The 19182-nt window shown below is 43.5% G+C and overlaps 1 protein-coding gene across 1 annotated transcript in view; it reads left to right on the top strand.

Annotated features, from left to right (window-relative positions):
- The first annotated feature begins 8522 nt into the window (after window positions 1-8522).
- The window catches only part of LPCAT1 (lysophosphatidylcholine acyltransferase 1), a 54861-nt gene continuing 44201 nt past the window's right edge, over window positions 8523-19182 (top strand). Inside the window, exons 1-3 of the mRNA XM_068671216.1 lie at window positions 8523-8805; window positions 14110-14252; window positions 15752-15966. Of these exons, the coding sequence (XP_068527317.1) occupies window positions 8689-8805; window positions 14110-14252; window positions 15752-15966 (475 nt within the window). The 5' untranslated portion in view covers window positions 8523-8688. The remainder of the gene's footprint in view (window positions 8806-14109; window positions 14253-15751; window positions 15967-19182) is intronic.

Genomic DNA, 19182 nt, shown 5'->3' with positions numbered 1-19182 from the left:
GATGATCCCTTTGCCCTCTTAATAAATTCATCACCTCTGAATAACTGTTTCCCTTCTCTCTGCCTCACTGTGATGCGAGCCAAAGAACTACGGCGCTTTAATTAAAGGGTACAGACAGGGCAAATTCATTGAGGGCAAATTCACTGCAACCGCCACGCAGGCATGCAACACCCACAGCTTCCTGAGCACAGCGTGTGAGTAGCTCTGTATTGACAGCTATGTGCAGGGACAATAATCTCTGCTGCTCCTATAGCCATAGAAAATCCTCCAGTGGCTGGCCTGTGATTGCTGATGACGATGGGGTTGTGCAAAGTCACACAGCCGAGCTCAAACCTTGTGTAAAACACTGTGTTTAACGGGGGCTGTTCAGTTGACCAAGGAATCTGTATGATTATTCTTCTCTGCCACTGAGTAGATTTTCTAGGACCTATCCATCCTGGCCAAAGCTTTGGGAAAACAGCCTGGGCCGGCCAGCAGCAGCACACTATGAGGCTGGAGTCACTGGCAGGGAGCTCCTGCTAAGCAGTAACTGGGTACCTACTGCCATCTTTTCCCACCTTACATAACTGACATTAAAAAAAAATAATAATAATAATTAACATTTACCTTCTGGCCAGAGCCAGTGAAAGCATTAAAATCTGAGTACAAGAACAGTATAGAAAAAGACTCTGCAATTTATAACTGAACCATTCCAAATGATTATTACTTCTTGACAGGTTTATAAGCTTTCACATTAAATTATTGTACTCAGTTTCACCATCCTCATTGTTTGTCGTTGTGGTTTATTTCTGTAAAACATTTGAGTTTAAACATTACTAACAGAAAACGTTCTGTTGAAAGAATTGCCTTTTTATTGGTTGGGTGAATTTAAGCTAAGCTGTAGAAAAGTTGGGTTCGGCCATATTAATTAACCACTCCACTCTCCAGTGCCTAGAAATAATTCAGAGCATGAATAAGAACAGCTAAACGATACTCAGCTCAGCCAAGAGCCTATCTAAATTTAACTACTGTATCATGTTAATGAGAGATATAATGCCCTGCGTCCACAAACAGATGGTGTTAGCCCACATTAATAAACTCACTGGAGAACTTAATATGCTTAGATTTAGATGGGTTATTCCACGGGATGACGCAGCTGATGACGCATCCTGAAGCAACATCTTTGTATCTGGCAGTTCTTTATCGTCTTACTCTGTGCTACAGGCAACGCCGTCTGCTCTCCATGTGCCCTCTCTCGCCTCTGGGTTATCCTGGCTGGCGGATACGGAGGTGCAGCCCTTTGTGGGTCTTATTTGTGGAGGCCAAGTAAAAGCAGGATAAAACACTTGCTGTTGCACAACCATACTTTGTATTTGTGTTGTGTGATCCCTGGATTTCACTGACCCCAGGGAAGACTTGTGCATCCGTCTGTATTTGGAGAGCAGTCAGCGTATCCCTGTTCTCTCTGTATACACATACATATATATATGTTCTCTTTATATATACATACACATATATATACTCTCTCTATCCCTATTTTCATCTCTCTCTGACTTACTTATTTGCTTTTCCTCCCTGTTCTCCCAGCAGCATGGGGCTGAGCACACAGGTAAGGGAGACGTGGCTGCACGTTCCTGCCTTGCCCTGTCTCATCTGAGGGCAGCAGCTGCTGTGGAGCTGGCGTGGTCAGGGGCATGAGCTGGGCAGAAAGCCACTGGCGCTGTTGTGAGTCCCATATGGTCTCTTTTTCAGTACAGGCTGTGATTTTGCCTCTCCTAAAATCTGCCTCCCAAGGCAACAGATTGGGTCTGGACATTCTTGCCCAGGGATCTTTTGGCAGCTTATCCTGATTGCACTTCCAAAAGCATAAAATGTTTGTATGTTATGTTTTGCATATTTAACCACTGCTACTGGCTTACAGTAAATAAACATTTGCAACATATTAAATAACAGGCTTTACTACCTCAGAAAAAGTAACTGAAGCATTTCATATGATTGCAAAGTGGTATTGGATTTGATTGGATCGTGGCAATAATTTCACCAGGGCAGCTTTTAGTGATTTCATGTATATGAATTTGATGCACCTTACCAGCAATGTCCTTAATTATTTCTCTCGCTATTTTGTTATATGAATAATGAACAGAGCTTCCTATATTAAATCTTTGGGATACTGCTTCACTCATCTCCTAAAAAATGTTAACTCAGTGCTCTGTAAGTAAAGGTTACCTGATACAAAAGTATGTATTTACCTTTGTAAATGCATACAGGAAATTAGAAATGAGAAATCGTAGGAAGCAGGTGGAAAAGAACATGTGCAAACTAAAAGTTAGATGTGTTGGAACTCAGAAGGTATTTTCATATGATATTGTAATATTTGCACAAAGATACAAGTGTGAAGTCTGCAGAAAGCTTAAGATGTTCTTATCTAGTTTATATAATGTGATCAGGAAGATGGAAAATGTTGACTCGGTGCTTAGTATTCCGACTTGCAGAAATTACCATGACAGTATTACAGAGCTTTAGCCGCTGTGTGGTTGGGCATGGGTTTTAAATACGGACAGAGAAAAATTGCTTCTTTCGAGCGTAAGTAAAGAATTTGATGAGCAGGCATACTCTGCTTGCTAATGACATACATACCAGAAAAGTCACAGAAAATAATTTCAGGATTTCATTTCCTACCTTGTAAGATTATCTTATGTTAGGGACAGAGCCTGTTTCATTCCCTCAGGATTGTTCTTTTCTGTTAGGACTAGAAACAAAGAGTCCTTTCAGCTGAGACATTCAGAGAAAGAAGAGGAAGGTGTATGAAGATGAGAAAGCAATGAACACAGAGGTAGAGGGCTATCAGCATAGCACAGCACTGAAAATATGCTGCTTTAATTTGTACCTAGTACACTTTATCTGTGCCCTACTTTCATCTTCATATACCTTGGTTGTGTGGCCATCTATAAGGATGTGGTTTCTGCAGTAAGAACTGAGCCTAGACCTGAACCATCTCTAAGAGCCAATGCATTTAAAGGTCAGTGAGATACTGCCAGAGCCACTATGGTCTCTTCTTCCTCGGTTTTAGTTTGAGAGCAACAGGGGGGAATAAAATACACAAGACTTGAGATGCTCTTGAGTAATTCTGGCATTTCCTATTCAGGCCCTCACAATGCCTTCACCCCTGGGTGGCCTAATCACCCTGCAGCAGCAATATCATAGCACTTACACATCGCTCTCCTGTTCTTTTCACTCCCAGACAAAACTCCTGAAGTTTTATTGACTTAACCTTTTACTGAATGCTGATGTTTCTGCCCTTCTGTATGAACAGTGTATTGAGGACCAGGCTAAAAACACGATGCAAAATGGCAATGGAAGACGATTGAGTATGAGGCAGATCTCAGATCCCAGAGCAATTTTCTTTAGTCTTGGACTGTCTTTTGAAAAAGTCAAGCAAGGCTCCAGTTGCCCCAAATTTCTTTCCATTAACTGGTGAAAGATAGAAGCAGCACACACTGTTCCTTAGGCTCAGTTACCTTCCTAACCCTGTGTGTCTCTTGTGGCATCCAGGGGGAGAATTTAGCACCTGTCAAAGGCTCTGCAGCCTCTAATGTGCCTGTTCTTGCTCTCAGAGACCATCATCTGTGTTGACAAGTTTGATCTCTGTTCATAGAATCACAGAATGTTTTCTGTTGGAATGGACCCTAAAGATCATCCAGTTCCACCCCCTGCCATGGGCAGGGACACCTCCCACCAGACCAGGTTGCCCAAAGCCCCATCCAGCCTGGCCTTGAACACGTCCAGGGATGGGGCATCCACAGCTTCTCTGGGCAGCCTGTGCCAGGGCCTCACCACCCTCTGAGAGAAGAATTTCTTCCTTATATCTAATCTACATCTTATATATACATACACTATATAGATATACAATATATATACATGTATTACACACACACATATATAATATCTAATCTAATCCTACCCTCTTTTAGTTTAAAGCCATTACCCCTTGTCCTATCCCTACACTCCCTGACAGAGTCCCTCCCTAGCTTTCCCACAGGCCCCCTTTAGGTACTGGAAGGCTGCTGCTGTAAGGTCTCCCCGAAGCCTTCTCTTCTCCAGGATGAACAACCCCACCTCCCTCAGCCTGTCTTCATAGGAGAGGTCCTACAGCCTTCTAATCATCTTCATGGCCCTCCTCTGGATTCATTCTCATACGTCCCTGTCCTTCCTGTGCTGGGGGCCCCAGAGCTGGACACAGGGCTCCAGGTGGGATCTCACGAGAGCAGAGCAGAGGGGGAGAATCACCTCCCTCGCCCTGATGGCCATGCTGCTTTTGATGCAGCCCAGGATATGGCTGGCTTTCTGGGCTGCAAATATTTTTGCAGTTGCTGAAGCCAAGGCCATGTGGGAATTATAACACTGGGAATCTTGAGATGGAGAGCACATATTTAAGGAAGTGAATAATTATTTCTTGAAAACGCTAAATTGCACTTACTAATAAATCCTGAATGAGATCTCATCATTGTTTTTTGTTTGTTTGTTTTTGTTTTGTTTTCTGTCACAAGTACCTCTAATTTCTTCAGGCTAACACATCCAAGATAACATAGCACCATCAAAACAAGAAATTGCTATTCTTCCCACAAACCTGCCATTAGCTCCAGTTGTTCTTTTCCTGATTCAAGAAACTCAAATGGATTCTACTTTGCTTTCTACACGTCAGAAGGAAAATATGAGCACATTTCATTAGAGTATCTGTATTACTGCTAGTAATTCAACATGAATATATTTGATATTTCTCTTCACAGAGTACATTTGTTTTCAAATTTTTTTTAAGTCTGTCTTTTGGCTTGAACTCTGAATAGATTTGCAACAGGAATCATGAGGGAAAAAAGAAGAAAAACTAAAAGAAAAAAACAAACAGAACTTTAAATCAACTGTTGATTAAAAGAAAGAAAGAAAGAAAGAAAGAAAGAAAGAAAGAAAGAAAGAAAGAAAGAAAGAAAGAAAGAAAGAAAGAAAGAAAGAAAGAAAGAAAGAAAGAAAGAAAGAAAGAAAGAAAGAAAGAAAGAAAGAAAGAAAGAAAGAAAGAAAGAAAGAAAGAAAGAAAGAAAGAAAGAAAGAAAAACACAGTTATTTCAAGGGCAGAGGCGTGTCTGAATTGTGCTGGAATAGGTATCAGCTGATTCTACCAAATGGCCATCAAGGTCAAGGACCATCTTAAAATCAAAGCAAGGACTTTTTCTAGGCATGAAAGAATATTACTATTTTGAAGATTAGTGCTGTGGTCAACTTATTTGCTCTTTTATGAACATTTATTTGATTTGTTTTAGAGAAAGCCACTTCAGCTGTTAAATACTGAATATCCTTTTTCCTACTTCAGGGTTCACAGAAGCATATTTCATAATTGATATTTGTATGCTTTTTATATGAGTCATCTTATTTGTACAGCTCCCTATAAATCATCTGAATGAATGACAGAAAGGACCAATTAGAGCTTTTGTGTGCTGGGGTAGAATGGCACTTATATGTTTGTGCAGTCTCATTTCAATAGTTTCAGGTTCCACAGTTTCCCTGAGGAGATTATTTGAGAGCTTACCGCAACATATTCTCATGGTAGTCAGCTTCAACATTTCCTTTTCCAATTGTATCATAATACACTTACATGCAACATAATGTATTACACATTTTCTTCTCCTGTGAAGCAAGGTAGATTCCATAAATCCTGCAATAAATTCGTCAACCCTTCCTATGCCCTTGTAAGTGGTTATTAGATGAGCTATATAACATATGTGAGCCTTGACAGCAACACCATAGTTTTGTGATTTGCACAAAAAGTAGCAATCTCACCCCAATACTACAGCCGTACTTCATTCAATCTCCTAATTAATTCACAAAAATTTGGACTATGGAATAACTAAATACTTAATCCCACTTCAGCAACCCAGTACACACACTGATAAAATACTGCTCTTTCTAAATGCATGGTTGCACAGTCTTAACCCCCTTTTCTCAGGGTCATATAATAACAACCCAGGAGCAAGTTTCATCATGCGTCTCTGAAAGGATCCAGGTAAGCTTTCCAGCTTGCTGCACAGAAAGGAGTAGTGTCATATAAGCGTGCTTTTTATTCTGTCCTGCCAGTCCCTTCACTGCCCCAGTTTACCATACGCCAAACTGGTTTGCTTGCAGAGTCCTAGCCTGCCTTTCCCATTCAAGCTGTGCCACAAGATTTCCCCTACACCAGGGTTCATGCTCATTTTTACGGATACCATTGAAGGGGACTACAGAGATGGGGACACACATTCCCAGAAACTTGAGAAAGCGAGGCTGGACGCTGGACATTTTAAGTTATCTGTCTTTAGTTATACTGATCACAGCAGAATCTTAAGAAAAACAAATGACATCCAAAATCCTGATAACTCCATAACAGCTCAGGTATGTTCATATTGTACCCAAAACCACCCAGAAGATGGCTTCCATTTTTGGAATCTGACTGTAAAAAAATAATACAACACACTCAGCAGAACTGGGGAAGCCTGCTTGCATCTCATACCTCATTTTCCCTGTTTTCCTGCTCCAACACCCACATCTCTTCTTGTCTTCCATGCCTGCTGGACTGGGAATGAGCGCATGTGCCAGAGCCCTCTGACAGGCTGTGCACTGGGCAGCCAGTGGCCACCACCTTCTGCCTGCTGGCCTCGCTTAACTCTTCAAGAACTCTGCTATCTGTCATTGAAACTAGCCCCTATGAACTAATCACCAGCTTAGTCATCAGAGAGAGAGCGAAGGAGAGGGCAGCCAAATTTTCCAGAACACAGCTAAAATACTTTAGAGAGCTGAGGGTTGGAAGGTATCATTGGATCATGTACTCTGGCCTTTATGTCATGGGCCATTAAGCCACATCGCCAGTCCCAAACCTGACTGCATAGCTTGCGTACGATTAAAACTGTTAAATTTGACTGAGATTTCCTCAGTTCCCAACCACTGATACTTCTTACATGTTTTTCTAGTACTTAAAAAGCTTTAGGTCGTGGTACTTGTTCCATGTGAAGGTATTTAAACACTGCAGTAACTCTTAAAAGATCTGTTTGATAAATTAAATTGATGTAGCTTTCTAAATGTATTGTTGTAAGATATTTCTTCCAGCCCTCTAACATTTTTTCCAGGTCTTTTCTGCACCAGCTGATCTTTAATGTGAAACTACACACCTTGCTCTAGCATCAGTCTCACTGATACACAGAGTGGTTGACTTCCGATACACAAATCCTGTTGGTACACCCAACAACAGTACAGGCTCTCATTCCAGAAGCATATCTTATATGGTTTGGAAATATATATGGAGTGGGCTGTAAAAGCCTGTTTGAAACTGTTAATTTTACCAGTCAGTCCACATGATTTTGCAGTTACTCTCAGCATAGCTTACCAGGTTACCATTTAGCATGTCCACAGACTTTATTAACAGTGAGCTTATTTCTGATCTTTGGTAAAAATCTTGAGACTCTGGACCTGCAGAACCTAGGAAACTCCACTATCATGAAGATTAACCTTTGATGCCTTTTCTGATCTTTCAAAAGTCAAAAACTATTTGTGTACCACCTAGTTAATTGATACTGTAGCTATAGCGTTAACTGTTAGAAGTATATATGGTATTAACCATTGGATTCAGGGACCATTTTGCAGTTCTAAGCCTAATGATTAGGAACTGTAGAGGCAATGCATTATTGTAGTTGCTTTTATCAGCTTACCTTTAAATCTCACTGAACAAGGCCATCAGAATTGCCTTATAAGACCTGTGAGATGATCGATACTAATGATATCTGCACGTATTTCTTTATCTAAACGGCTTATGTACCTTTTGCACTGCTTGGCCTGTGGCTGGCGTCAATTTAAGCAGCCCAGGATTGTGCCGGTCACTCGGCTAGGCTTCCTGAGACCTGGCAGAACACCAGCGCTTATTTAATAATCAAGAACTTCCTTTATATCCAAAGATTTATTAGGACCCAACCTTAGCTACTTCCTTCCAACTCCTTCATGATCCCGGGCTGCAAATTAGCTAGACTCCTTGGTTTATAAAATAAATAAATAAAGAAAGAAGGAAGCCTAGGTTTGCTTGGAACAAAGGCCCCCCCAAGAGATCTGAAAACACCTCCTCACATTTTGCAGCGTGTGGGAGACATTCACCCAGCTCAGTGGTCTCGGGGGGAGGGGGGTTCACTTTATCCTTTTTATTATTTTCAATTCTTTCTTCAGCTGCAGTGAGCAGGGTTTCTCCGGCAGCCTGCCTGTGACCAAAACCCATGGGGAATGGGGGGGGGGGGGGGGGGGGGGAACCCCTTGTGGGAAGCCTTAACATCGCCCCCCCACCCCCAACCGGGAGCATGAACCACGGAGAGGCTCTCCCAAGACCCCCATGTGGTGTGGAACAGCACCAGGGGGCGGGTGGTCTCGGGCGGAGCCTCGCCATGAGGCGAGCGCACCCCCCCACCCCTCCACCCGGCCCCCCCGCCATCCTCCCAACCGACGCGGAAACCGGCGCCGAGCCCAGCGGCCGGAGCCGGCGCGCAGGGCGCATGCGCGTGGTCGGCGGGGAGGGCGGGGGCCGGCGCCTGCTGCTGGGGGAGCGAGCGGCCCCCGGCACCGGCACCCACACCGCCACCGGCACCGGCAGCGCCCTCGCCCGCTCCGCTCCGTCCCCCCTCAGGGCCGTGGCCGCCGCCCGGCCCCGCCATGAAGCTGAGCAGCCGCGGCCGGGGATGCTGCGTGGCCGGCAGCCGGGAGCGCGGGCCGCCGCCGCGGAGCCCCTTCGTGCACCAGCTGCGCCTCGGCCCCCTGCAGAAAGCCAAGGTAGGGGCACGGCCGCCCCCGGACCCTTCCCTCCATCATCATCATCCCCCCCCCAACCCTTCCCTTCCCTCCTCCATCTCACCGCCCTCCCGCCTCCATCTCCCCCCCCCCCCCCTCCCCTCACAGCTCCGTGAGGCGGCCGCGCCCCCGCCAACCGCCGCCAACCTCCCCGGGTTTCTTTCGCTCCGCTAATAAAGCCCCGGGTTTATTTTGCTCCGATATTTCTGGTGTAAATTCGTTCTTAGCTTGCCTCCTCGCCGCCCGGGTGTCGAGGAGGAGGAGGCGCACATGGCCCGGGTTACCCCGCGTTGAAGCGCGCCTCATGTCGAGCACCTGACGGGCAGGGAATTCCTAGCGGGCTTCCTAAGGGTTTGTTTTTATTTTTTTTTACCGATTTTTTTAATCCTGTGAGGCAGATCAGGGCTGAATCCGGTGGCTGCTGCGAAATTGTCTCAATGGGAGGCGAGAGAAGAAGGCTGGTGTCATCTGCCTCCTTCAATTTATACCCAGAGCCTCCCCAATAAATCGTGTAGTCGCGATGATTTCTTTTCCATGTACCTTGCTTCATTCCTCGTGTCACTAATTACACAGAAACAATGGGGCAAAAGTCTCGCAATGGGAAGAAAAGATAGCGTGTAGTCATATGCGCTCTGATCGTGTCTCAGTATAACAACAACATTTTATTTGGCATTCGTAACCTCTCTCTTCAATGTTCCTTCTTTCTACCTGATTATTAACAAGGGATTTTCAAAATACCGTCAGAAGGGCAGAACACCAGTTTCATAGTTTTTTACAGGTTCATGTAAGCTACCAGTGTGGTTCGTCTTCATCCTCTTCTCTTCACCAACTCAGTGGCTGGCCGTAGAGCGCACCCATCTTCCATGCGGGCTGCTCCGCGCATCTGTATCAGACGTGAGCTTTGCCGCTGGATCTCAAAGATTGGTTATTTCCAATGCGAACTGCAAGCTGCGTTATGTTTTACAGAGTGAAGACCAGAGGAATGAGCTTATCAAAGCCTGGCTTAGTTTTGCTTTCTAACTGAACCATCTTTTGTGGCACAAAATTCTTTAGCCCATCCAGTCCTGTAATCGTCTTTCTGCAGTGTTTAAGGAGGGAGCACGCAAGCTGACATAGAGAGCTATGATTGATTTTCTTCTTTGCCTTAATGATGTTCTCCTAACCTCTTTTTTAATTAAAAGAATAGTTGGATTAGAAACTCTTAAAGGAGAGCTGTGAAACTATTTGGCTTATGTGAAATGCTGCACTCCCAGAAAGGGAGGCTTCTGGGCTGGGGAGGCTCCTTTACAGTCGATTACAGCAGTGCTTTCTCTTCCATGCAGTCCTGGCCTGTCACTAAGAGTTCAGCATGAAGTATTACAGCTGAACTCACTTCCTGTTCAGCTGGAGGCACAGACTGTGTCACAGGTTTTTCTGTCAGCCCTGAGAGTCTAACAGGGGTGAGTTCTGGCTTTGCACGGCCTCACCAAGTTAGGAACTGGAGGTACGTGAAGTTGGCGAGCACGGGGGACTGGGAGATGAGGCTGCTTTGTCTGAAGGACTGTTGTTTGTTGCTGATGGTCTGTCAGATAGCTCCATTATCTTCACTGCCACCTCATGCCTCCCTCATCCTGCACTCTGCAATGGGTTAGATTAACTTTTTTTTTTTTTTTTTTTTTGCTTGTTACTGCAATTCAGAGTAAATGCATCTTAAAGGATTTCAGCCTCAGACTGGAAGCAAAAAAGTAGAAAGTAAGTGGACAAAGCAACCACAGAGAGGAAGAAAAGCCGGAAAAAAAAAAAAAATCCCTTTGAGACCCAATAAACTGTTCACGTCTTTTATTGACTTGATAAAGACTGGGAGGTACCAGGGCAAAAGCAGCAAGCTGTACAGAGAACTGAGTCTCATGCTTCCTGTAGAAGTTGCGGCTATTTGGCGCTAATCTGAGGATAACAATGGGGATCGTTCCCGAAACTACCTGTTTTATTTTTATACCCTAATAAAGAGATCCTTTCTGGAAGACAGGCAGACATGATTTCATTAACCACAAGTTTCGTTCATCATCATAACATGCTCTGGGCAGCTGTCAAGTAAGTCAGAACTTTTTCTTCCTGGTTACCTCTGCAGAGCAGGCAGAAGCTTTGCTGAGGCTGTCACAGAGCATTTGTAGCCTTGCCTCCTGCCACTTACAAACGCGATATGGTGCCGTATTTCTTGCTTCCACTGTTTCTGGCCTGTGTATTGCACCGGTGCTGGTGTTCCTTTGGAGCTGATTTGGCTCATTAAACCAGCAGATTGTTGTGTTTTCCTCTGTTCTGATTGGTTTTTCCTTTCCTTTGCTGGGATTGCTTTTCTTCAGCTTAATGAGCTGCACTGCTCGCTGCGAGCTCGGATAAGTGCTAGAAGGGACCCGAGGGGAGAGCAACCAGGACCACCCTCCTTAGCAGCAATGATCTGTTAGGTTGGCTTAGTCACCAATGAACGGTTCCACTCCCTTAATTATCTCCAGGAGCTTGCAGAGTGGGAAGGCAGGTGGTAAGGTGGATTGCTGCTGGATGAACTTCTTGCTCCTTCAGAGCCACCTGTGGTATTGGCGACTGGGGGCCGTAGAGGTGAGAATAGCGAAGAGGTGGAAGTGCAGGGCAAGTCATGGTCTGTTCTGTTAAAAAGAAAAATGAGAACCTCTGCCATGTTAAATGTGCAGTTCACTGGTCTGCTTTGCTTGTTCAGTATTTGGCCATTACATTGTTGTAAGTCATGGAAACTTTGTTGCAAATGAACTGCTTATAAGGCTGATTCTGGCTGTATCGGTAATTTCAAAGGTGCATTTTTCAGCTTCCCTGCATGAGAGGTACATTGCTGACTTTTCAGGACAAGAACTGGCACACATAAGAAGAAAAGTTACTCTGTGATTCTCGCGGTCAGTGTTTAGATATGTAGAACCTGAAGCTTTGAAGAACTTACAAAGGCCTTAAGTTCATGTTTCATACCTTCATTGTAAGTTCATGCTCAAATCAGGATGCGGCCTTTCTGGACAAGGAAAACGTGATAACCTCTTCAGTTTCAGTGCCTTGCCTTGCAGCAGATTGGAGCCTTCTGGCTGAAGGGTGGGATCCAGTTTCTCAGGCAGACTCGTTACAAGCTCTCAGACCATCCTCTTCCTTTCTGCTGCCTGTAGGTCTTGCACATCATACCTCTCAGCTTCTGAAAAGCTAAGTAGGATCTCGCAGAACACACATGTAATTGAGCTGCAGTCAAAGCCCTCTTGAGAAAATTGGTCATGAGCTCCAGCTCCCAAAGTACAGGTCCAGATGGACCTCCAGATGTCCATGTTGATTTCAAGCCTTCTTCAGGGGCCAAACGTAGTCATCCTCTTCTTTCTGCTATTAGATCAGACTGCTTTTATTGGCAGGTCATGCACTCCCACCTGCTAAACAAGAGGCCGGTGTCACGGTGGCTGCTTGGAGCTTCTGCTTGCTGGTTCTTTCCTGCTGTCTCTGGACACAGAAGCCCAAGGGGCCTTTTCTGCTCATTCGTGCTATCTTTCAAAACCTCGTGGATGCAACAGCTGCTTCTGTTCTGCTACGTGGCTCTAAAGTGGTCACGATATAACAGATGCAAAGGACTGCATAGCTCACCACCAGCCAGCCTCCTGCCCTGGTGCAGGAGGAGGCTTTGAGGAGCTGGGGAGAGGGTGTGAATCCCAGAGGCTGTTTCCTCACCTGCATTCTCCTTCCTTTTTTTCTCCACAGCTGGTCCCTGCCTTCTGGAGAGCCTAGAAAGCAGCTGCTCTCTCTTCTCCAGTTTGCAAATGAATACTCACCTATCCTATGAGTTCCTTGGGGCTGCTGCTTTCTCCCTCTCTGATCTTCTGAAACATTTGAACCCTTTGTGCTGTCTTATTTTTTGCTTGTCCGTGCTTCTAATCAATACTTGCACCTGTGTTCCTCATTCTCTTCTCCAGCCTCATTTGCAAATGAAGATCGTGCGTATCGTTCTTCTCATACAGCTGCCAGAGCTCATGTCACCTTGTCCTGAACTATTCCTCCCCTCTTTTTCCACAGTGTGAGTGAAGCTGTGTTACACAGCTGATGTGACTCAATTGCTGCTTGCTGCCAGAAGCAGCAGTCTGTGGATGCAAAGTTGTGTGAGTTAGTGTGACTTCAGGGCTTATCTGACCATTGCCACTTTAGGAAGTTGAACCGGTTCATCTGGGAAACTATCATATCAAAGAGGGAAGAAAAAAGTTTTCTTCTGCTGTGGCAAACAGAAGCTGTCTGCCCCGGGACTGGAGTCTTGTTCTGGGGAGTGAGACTTCGGGAATCTTCAAGAGATGATGGTGCCGGTCTGAACTGTTACTGTAAAACCTGGTGTTGCAGTGGGCTGTCTGAGGAACTGGTAGCTCTGGGTTTCTTCCTGCTCTGTTTCCTACCTCAGCCCCAGATGTAAAGGCTTGTGCTGCTGGAGTGAGGTGGTTTAGTGAGCTCTTTGGGGAAGCGAGAGGAAGCGGGAGCTGGTCAGTGGAAAACTGAGCTGTGTGATGACATGAGCTGCATCAGGGAAGAGAAGCAGGATATGAATGATGCTTTCCACAGCACCCTGGGATGCATCAGATGAAGCATGGTGTGAGACAGCACCATATGCCTCATTTCTCATCCTTGTCTGGCCATGATGATGTTGAGAAGTACTTTTCTGCTTCATCTGGTGCACCTGTGGATGCACAGCATATTTCCTCTTGAATTCTTTCTTCACAGATCCCTTTTATCATTTCATAGCATCTTGTCCGTCTCCTGCCAGCTTCCCCTGAGCAGCTAGAGCAGTGCTGGTGCAACCCCAGCCAGCATCAGGCAGTTTTTGGTCCTCACTCTTTCCGCTAGCCAGCCCTCTGGAGCCTTACCCCATCCACTTAAAGAAGTAAGTGCACATCACTGTCTGTGTGTGCTGTGACTGACTCACTCCTCCATGGGGCAGTAAGATTTACAACACACCCATGCTAAATATTTACTTAATGTGAGGCTGCAGAAAGGAAAGAGAAGATGCGGATGTATTCTCAGACAAACTCTGGATCTCAAGAAGTGCAGAAAGTTGACTGTGTTAGCTTTTAAGAGCGTCACTGTTTCAGCTGTAATTCAGATCTGTAAGTTCAAAATTGTGACACACACACTACTACAATTGTTTGCTTGGGATTGAAGCATACACGTTTGTGTTTAATATGAGGAATTTTTAATTTAAATCTGCAGTGTCTAGCAATTACTTTTTCAGTCTGAAACTGTGTTAGAATAACTCACTTGTTTTGGGTTTTGCAGATTGCCTTCATGACCTTGACTCTGTTTCCCATCCGGCTCTTTTTTGCTGCTTTTATGATGTTGTTGGCCTGGCCTTTTGCGTTCATTGCTTCAATGGGAGCTGACGAGCAAGAGCTTGAAAAGCCCCTCTCCTGGTGGCGAAAGTGAGTCCCTGACGTAGAATGGTACTGAGAAAACCTGTGTTTACTTCAGCAGTTGGAAATAGAGAAGACTGGAAATATCTCATGATAAGTCTGTCCCATGGACCTGCTTTCCTATTCAAAAGAAAAATATAAGAAAACTATTATTTACACATCTTCCTCAGTTGGGAAACTAAAAATACCTAACAAAACACCTTAAAAATATTTGATTTACCAAACGACCCAAGAATTACAGGGAGAAAAACAGAAAAACATTGCTAGCATCATATCTTTACTGAGGACTCACTGAGGATGTCGTATTAAAGCTTCATTGTGCCATCCTTCAGTTTTAATTATTCCCATACAGTTATGAAGATTGACGCTTTGGAACGCGTCCAGATTTCATATTCCAAATTGTTTCCAATTTTTTCACCCCATTGTTTCCTACCCTGTGATGAATTGACAAGACTGCTGTTGATTCTCCGAGGGCTTGCCCCGTGCTTTGGCGCTCGTTAATAAATCTGTGCTTGCTCTCGTATTGGAATGCTAATTAAGGTAGAATGTAAGGTGGTGCTCACCCATCCGTGAAAACTGCCGCTCGAGAAGCGAGGAAGGGGTGTAGTGTATTGCCTGTTCTGCAGAGAACATTAAAAGTATGAGCTGGCAGTAGCGTGAGGGAAGCTGATTGCATTTTGTATCGCAGGAGGGAAGGAGGCTGGGAACTGCGGAGGCATGTCGCTTTACATTTAATTTGGAGTGATACTGGTATAATGACTGAAGGAATAATGGACCGCCTTCAATTCTGCATACAGTAATTTTCAAGCCTTTCAGAAGGCCCTCTCCTATTTCGTCTACTTTTTTGTCACCCAGCTCTCCAGCCTCCAATCCCCATGAGGATAACAACTTGTGGTGGTTAGGCTTTGCACCCTGTTGGTTCAAAACAAATGTTTCTCTTTTCATTGCTGCCAAGCTATAACAGCAGAGGGAAGAAAGTGAAATATTTCCAGAGCTCCCAGATACGTTCTGTTTGCAACCCCCTGATTGAGAATCTCTGCACTAAGTTACTGCAGAGGTTTGTTTGGGTAAACTTTAACCCAGGAATCAGGGTTGTTGCATTCTAACAACATCCTAATAGTGTTGTTTATTTTTGTTTTTTTTGTTTTTTTTTTTTTAGGGCTCAGTTTTAGAGCTTTTTTGGTATTAATAGAAAGCATTATTAGGCATTGTATGTACAAAGCTCAACAGTCATAGTCTGAATCAGAATTAATGTTAAAATAAAAGCCAATGTTACTATGATTTACAAGTATTAATATTTGGGAATGAGATGAAATTGAATGGTGTCTCACCTTAAGTGGCATTAAACCTGCTCAGAAAAGAAATCATGAGGTCTGTGCAGTGTTCCTGTTTCAGCAGTGCATCCTGCCTATGTTTTTGTCTAGCTAATAGTTTTTATGTAATGTTTTTCTTTTTGTTATTTGAAGGTACCCCTGTGGCAGTGTAACTGTTGTCTTGCCTCTTTTTAGGATAGTGGATGTTTTGCTGAAAGCAATCATGAGAATGATGTGGCTTGCTGGTGGATTCCACTGGATAAACGTGAAAGGCAGGCGGGCGTTGCCAGCAGAAGCAGCGATCTTAACGGTGGCTCCCCATTCTTCCTACTTCGATGCCATTCCAGTAACTATGACCTTCGCCTCCATTGTGATGAAAGCAGAAAGCAAAGATATTCCTGTTTGGGGAAGTAAGTTTTTGTTGTTTTTTTTTTGTTTTGTTTTGTTTTTTAATTAAAAACCATTATTTAGGAACTTCACTGGTTGTGGATGAGAAGGTCTGAAGCACAAAGAAAAAAGTGCTATAATACGCTATAATGGACTATTACTGGAATATTATAGTACGGTCTAAGTGTTTTTTTCCTATATAGCTGCATTCATTTTATATCGTGTAGCCACGAAATTGATGCAGTCCATTATGAAGTGTTCAGAAAAATAACATGGAATTAAGTATGGTAAAGGTCATAAATGAGATTCAGAATTCAAAAAAAAACTTTTTTTTTTTTTTTTTTTTTTTTTAAGTAATACTTTGATATGAGCAACATCGTTTACAGTAGTTAGGACCTTAAAAGAGTGGTAAGGAATCACTGTAATGAATGGCCAAATGTTTAGTGAAAACTTCCTGGTAGAGAGAAATTGTGTGTTGTTTTTTTTTTTTTTTGTATATTTTATATATATATATGGTGACAGGACGAGGGGGAATGGGCTAAAGTTGCGCCAGGGGAGTTTTAGGTTAGATGTTAGGAAGAACTTCTTTACTGAAAGGGTTGTGAGGCATTGGAACAGGCTGCCCGGGGAGGTGGTGGAGTCACCATCTCTGGAAGTCTTCAAAAGACGTTCAGATGTAGAGCTTAGGGATATGGTTTAGTGGGGACTGTTAGTGTTAGGTTAGAGGTTGGACTCGATGATCTTGAGGTCTCTTCCAACCTAGAAATTCTGTGATTCTGTGTGATATCTATATATCTATCTATATATATATATACACTGCTTGAAAGAGGTTTTCTGTGGAGCAGATGCAACTGACGATTTTAATTGTAATGTTATTTATACTTTTTTTTTTTTTTTTGTAGAGATATTTCATACTACTAGACTACTGGTATTTCTCTAATGCTATCTGTGAAAAGGTGGTCGTGTTTTTCTTGGATTGCTTGGTGAATTGTCAACACTCCAGATACTCATCTAGAATTTCTCAGAGCAGTCAGAATTGGTTTTTATGTTCTTCAGCTTTGCAAGTCTTGCAAACCTCTTGTACTGGCTGCAGTGGAGTTTTGCAGTCAGCTGCTGATAATCCTAAGCTTGCTATCTCTTAATTGAGGCTCGTTAACAGTCATTCAGAATCTTCTGATAAGTTTTGAATAAAGTACATCCATTTAACTCTGAGCTGACTTTTCAACACGTGACAAATGAAGCAGCAGATGAAATTTAAGGTAATTTTCATTGGTGAGGACTTTGGGTGAAGAGATGATCTTTGTCTAGCCATGTATGGATGTCTTCCAAATATATGTAGTAAATAATGTAATGACAGTGTTGATCAGGGTATTATAATTGTTGAACAGAAGGATCAGGTCATTTAGTAAGCACAGGAAGATCTGAATGCTAATGGCTTACCAGGATTGGTTCTGGAATTATTTTAATAGGTTTCTGGAGAAGCTGCCTGTATTGTTGTACCCTTAGTTTGCCAGTCATGGAATATTAAGCTTTTGATCCATTGGCGGTTTTATTCCTGATGATTAAAAGCTTGTTCTTCATGGCACTGGAAGTATTCCACACGTGTGTCTGTATATACATGTTTTATTGCTTTCTAATTTGAAGGCAGTTCTCCTGGACCACAAAATCCAGTTTCAGAATCAGACTTAACTCGTGACTCCTTCGGACAACTTCCTTATTTTTAGGCAAACAAAGAATAAAACAAACAAAAACCCTTTTTGGGCTCTAAGAAGAGTTATGACCTCTTCAGTTAGTCATTAGTAGTGAGGAAAAACATCTACTTAGCACTGGCTTAAACTTCAGGGAGGAATTGCTCACCCAAAGACCCCACATGGCCCCATCCAGCTTGGGATCTCCAGAAAGATGTGTGGACCTGTTAGAACAGGTCTAGAGGAGGACCATGAAAACGATCAGAGGGCTGGAACAGCAGTCCTGTGAAGAAAGGCTGAGGGCTGGGGTTGTTCAGCCTGAAGAAGAAAAGGCTGTGGGGAGACCTTGTTGCAGTCTGCAACGTGCATAAAGAAGACTTATGAGAGCAATGGATAAAGGCTTTTTACCAGGGCTTTTAATTACAGGACAAGGGGTAATGGTTTTAAACTGAAGGAGGATAGATTTGAATTGGATATAAGGGAAAAAAAATCTTTCATGATGATGAGGCACTGGCATGGGTTGCCCAGAGAAGCTGTGGATGCCCCACCACTGGAGGTGTTCAAGGCCAAGTTGGACGGGGCTTTGGGCAACCTGATCAAGTCAAAGATTTCCCTTCTTGTCCCTGCAGGGGTGTTGGACTAGATGACCTTCAAAGTTCCCTTCCAACCCAAACCATTCTATGATTCAGTGAAATACACGTGAGATTTCAGTGATCATACAAAAAATAAAATAAAAATAAACAAGCAGCATCTGGTAAGTAGAGAGTGCCAGAACAGGCAGAGCACATCACCATGATACTGAAGTAGGAAATGTCTTTCAGCACGACGGCTTTCCAGAGCCTTGGTAGGTCAGGGTGCAAGGAGGGTGACATCTGTGAAATCTGTTGCATCATCTTAGGTGGGCTGAGGAAGTTGGATCTGTTCACCTGTCAGCATAGGTCGTTATATTTTCACATTAAGTCTTCTGGATCCAACCTCAAGTTCAGCTCTCTTATTTTTGACTGGTAAAACAGCTGGGATAAAAGCTATTTTTCAACTAGTTTTCATAGCTGAAGCAGCCAGCGCTAGTGCAGAAACAGTGCAGTAAGAAGGAAAGGGGGTTTGTCAGCAAATGTGATTTGGTGCTCTTAGGCAGCTTTTGAGATTCAAAACTCTCTTGCAGTCTGAACATTTTGAAACTGAATTTAAGTTGATAAGCCAATTTAAACTTTAAGCAACTGCTCCACGTCAGTAACTTCACCCTCTGAAGAGAAGAGGGGAAGTTGGTACCTTTTGAAATGAATGGGGAAATATGCTGAAGTCTAAGGAGGAGGTAATTTGTACTTTGCAGAATACAGAAAAGCTATAGGAGAAGGGAGGATCATACTGTGCTATAAAAACTATCAATTTTTGATATAAATTGATCCCTTCATCTCGTAAACATATGAGTTTCCATTTAGGTTTATCTCTTGAAGGTGCTTGATAGGCTTTCCTTGCGCATCATGAGTAAGAAATAATTATATAGAGGGAAAAAAATATGCCCTGGTAGCTGGATGTGTTTTCATCTTAGAA

This window comes from Anas acuta, chromosome 2 (assembly GCF_963932015.1).
Source record: "Anas acuta chromosome 2, bAnaAcu1.1, whole genome shotgun sequence".
Lineage (NCBI taxonomy): Eukaryota > Metazoa > Chordata > Aves > Anseriformes > Anatidae > Anas > Anas acuta.
Note: the sequence above shows the minus strand (reverse complement) of the source record. Positions and strands in the feature narration are given on the sequence as shown.